This window comes from Falco naumanni, chromosome 7, assembly GCF_017639655.2.
Source record: "Falco naumanni isolate bFalNau1 chromosome 7, bFalNau1.pat, whole genome shotgun sequence".
In the NCBI taxonomy this organism is placed as follows: domain Eukaryota; kingdom Metazoa; phylum Chordata; class Aves; order Falconiformes; family Falconidae; genus Falco; species Falco naumanni.
Window position 1 is genome coordinate 1,317,030 of NC_054060.1, and position 3,702 is coordinate 1,320,731.

At 50.8% G+C, this 3,702-nt stretch overlaps 1 protein-coding gene across 9 annotated transcripts in view; it reads left to right on the forward strand.

Moving 5' to 3' along the window:
- NEO1 (neogenin 1) overlaps positions 1–3,702 on the forward strand; it is a 206,660-nt gene continuing 202,958 nt past the window's right edge. For all 9 annotated transcript variants that reach the window (XM_040600358.1, XM_040600353.1, XM_040600361.1 and 6 more), the window contains exon 1: positions 1–419. In XM_040600358.1, the coding sequence (XP_040456292.1) occupies positions 305–419 (115 nt within the window). In that variant the 5' untranslated portion in view covers positions 1–304. The remainder of the gene's footprint in view (positions 420–3,702) is intronic.

Here is a 3,702-nt window from a genome sequence, read left to right on the forward strand (position 1 = left end):
GCGGGAGGGAGCGAGGGGAGGAGCGCGCGGCAAGCGCCCCTCCGGCTCCGTGTGAGGGAGCAGCGGAGCCCGGCGCTGGGACCGGCCCGCGATGGAGTGAGCCTCGGCCGCTCCCGCCCGCCCCACCGGCCGCGCTGCGAGCCCTGCCGCCCGGCTGAGGGCCGCCGCCTCGGGGTGCCGCAGGGGCGCAGCCCGGCGGCGGACGAGCGGGGAGCGCGCCCCGGCCGGCAGGCAGGCAGGAGGAGCCCCCCCGGGGGAGGGGCTGGCGCTGGGTGCCCGGCTGCCGGGCGCGGGGAGCGGAGCGATGGCGGCGGGGAGAGCCGGGCGGCTCCTCGGCTCCCTCTGGATCGCCCTTCTCCTCGGGCAGCCGGACCCGGCCGCTGCCGCCGCTCGGAGCGGCTCCCAGAGCCTCCCCACAGGTAGGGAGCCGGACGAGAGCCTGACAGCGGCGGCGGGGGGCGAGGGGGCGGCGAAGGCGGCGGCGCGGGGCAGGGGGCGCACGGCGGGCCCGGGGCTGTGAGGGGGGCGGCGGGCGGCGCTGAGGGGGCGCGCGCCGGGGGCCGCGGGCGGGGGGGCCGCGAGGTCGGTCCCTGCGCTCCCCTCGCGCGCCAGCGGCACGGCCGCGGAGAGGGGCGCGCGCCGGCAGAGGCCACTGCACACCTGCGCGCGCGGGCGGTCGTCGGCGCCTGGCGGGGGGGGGCGGGGGGGGCAGCCGCGCACCTGGGTCCCCTCCCCGCCGCTCGGCGCTGCCGCCGGTCCGTCAGCTGCGCCTCGCGCCCGCCCGCCGCCGGAGCGCACGTGAAGCGAGTTGGGGCGCGAGCGGCCGCGCCGTGCCTGGGGGAGCCGTCAGGCTGGCTGGGGCCGTGGGGGCTGCGCACCGCGGAGGGGCGGCGGGCAGCCTGCGGAGGGGCAGCCTGCGGCGGGAGAGGAACGTGCCTCACAGCCGTGCCGCGGTAGCCCAGAAACGGGCGGTCTGGCAGCGTTTCAGTGGCTGTATTTCTCACACCTTTTACCATTGTTACCGTTAATGATCCCTGATTGAATCCCGATTCTTTATAGGCCATGAAAAACGTAACCTCATGCAGGTGAAGCCTCGCGTGCCTGTGAGAAGCCTTTCTAAAAAGGCCCTTGCAAAAGACCGTTAATACTGTAGAAGGCTCCCTAGTTTTGCAGTAATGTTATCTGCTCGTTTTGCAGAATGCTGGCTTTAAAAAGTAACTTTTTTCCCTTTCCTTGTCAGCAACAAAGTAGTAGAAAGCTTGAAAGGAAATCTGGACGTGAATGTTGAATGCTGGTTGTTGTTGCTTTTTTTTCCAAATACTCCTCTGTACGTTGAGTCCTGATATATTAAAAGAAAGCTCTGTGCAAGTGGAATTTGGGAAAAAACCCGAACTGCTGGTCAAATAAGTGGTTTTTAGCATCTTGGAAAAGAGAGAATGATTAAACTCTGTATTAAATGGTGTAATTGCCCTGTTTCGAATCATGTTAGGCAATAACGTCCGTGGTAGCTCTCATCTTAGATACTACTTGTGTAGCCATGTATGCTGACTCCTGTTGACAGGGAATATATTCATTCATGTATTCTGTTGCACAGATTTGGAAGCTTTGCAGATTCCAGGTCTGAAGCAGATAATTTTTTTTTTGCTTTTGAAAAATACTGTACTTGGATTCAAAGATCTACAGAGTATGTGTAATAGATAAGTCACTTTTTTGATGTCTAGAATCTTGCCATGTGACAATTCTTTTTCGGCATTTACTGATCTGCTCACTGCAGTTATGGTTGTGTCGGTTGCTCTTTGCTACTTTAAAAACTTTTATGGTTTGAGGAAATCAAGTTGACAGGTGAAATCTATCTGTTGAAACCAAATGTGTGAATTAAGTCAGCAAAGGGGGAGTGATGTGCTCAAACATGCAAAATAAAACCTTAATTGAAACTGTTTATCAGCGCTGGAATTTAGAAGTATCGTTATGGAAATCTTGGAAGTTCAGGTGAACTCCTACTCTCTCCTCTTTCTCTTTTTGTGGAAAGTGCGTTTATGCCATAGCAAGGGGTACTGTCCCATTTCATCCCTGGTAAGGATCAGGAGCCTGGCTTTCCCTAACCCTGAGGGTGTTGGTTGCAGGTTATTTAGAGGGAGCCAGCGACTGAGGAGGGAGAGGCTTTCTTGGTTCTTTGTCTCGATGAAGATAAGATACTTTATGCGTAGTGGGAGTTCATCTTAATTCACACTCTTTTCCACCTGATTATTACTATTTTTTCTTAAATAGGGGATGTTCCACATACTTTCATATTTGGCAAGTGGGAGAGGGACATCCAAAAGTCCCTCACTGCTCGCAGGAGGGGAGTCTGGAGCAGATGCTCCACCTCACGCATGAAAGTGCTCCCCTTTGTGTTTTAGATGCAAGGATGGCAGTACCATCTTCTGTCCCGTGTTTTGTGTGCAGCTTGACCTCTAGAATGCTCATAAGAGGCTTGTTAGGTTGGTGTAAGGGGCCAAAGAGGCTGAGGAGCACCTAGTTTGTAGGTCCAGATGGGGCTTTAGCTGTGAGAACTGCAACTCTGCTTGTCAAGTCTGAAGTGCTACTTGCTGTGTCCAGAACAGCGGGTTTTTAATGGAGGGGGAAAAAAAAACCCCAACAAACTTACCTTTTGGTGTTGATAAATATGATATAAATGAGCAGAAGTTAAGAGATTTGGAAGCCTGTATTCTTTGTAGTCGTGTATGTTTGAGTGACATTTGATCCCATCTATAAATAGCCAGTCATTGCACTGTGAAGAAGAAAAGAGTGTAGCTGAATTATTTTAGGAAAAAACTGTGTAACTTCATTTATTTGTGTATCTATGAATTTTAGTATATTTTCTAGTCTATTTGTTTTGCAAGTAAGGTACAATGAGCTACTAACCTTAGAATTAGGACAATATTTTACTTAGCTAAGGGAATAAAACCAAATAAATCAGTAGTAAGGAACAGACATCTACCTCTTGTAGCTGTTTGAAACTGACTTGAGATTAATGTGAAAACTTTGATCTATACTGGATTGCATTATTAAGAATAAAATTGAAGTTGGTGTCCCTTTTTATTTTTAATAGAAAAGCTGTGATAACCTATATACACCATTAAGATTCTGAATTAGATTATTCAGAAGCAGGAAATTTGTTCTGTCTCTCCCTGGTATCCTTGAAGTCCTTGGAAGTATCTTTTGTTGTTAAAAGGTAAACTGGCAGTTTTGGAAATTGACAGTCAAATGAAATGAGAAATTGGTGGGCATGGAAGCTGCACAAGCCTCCCAGAACTGAACAGGTCTTTTTAGCGACATGTTGATTATGGATAATTGGTGCAGTATGTGCTGCTGTATGGGATGCTCCTTCTGGGGTGTGAGAGTAGTGTGCAGATAGCTAAAGAAGATGGGAGCATAAATCATCTGGGTTCCTTAGAAACATAAGGTCTTAATTTGTTTCTGTTTTGTGTGCACTTCTTGATTATTTCTAAATATATCACAAGTTAAAAATAGAGTAGAAGTAGTCAGGTCTCGGTTACATCCCAAGGCACTTAAGCATAGGTCTGTGGTTGATATTCCTGTTTCGTATAAATACGGTATATGTCAGCCTTGTGTATTCTGGGTGTTGCAGATGATCTGATAGAAGCAATTTGATTGCTCAGAGCCCCTGTGATGTGCAGAGACTAGTACCACTGCTTATAC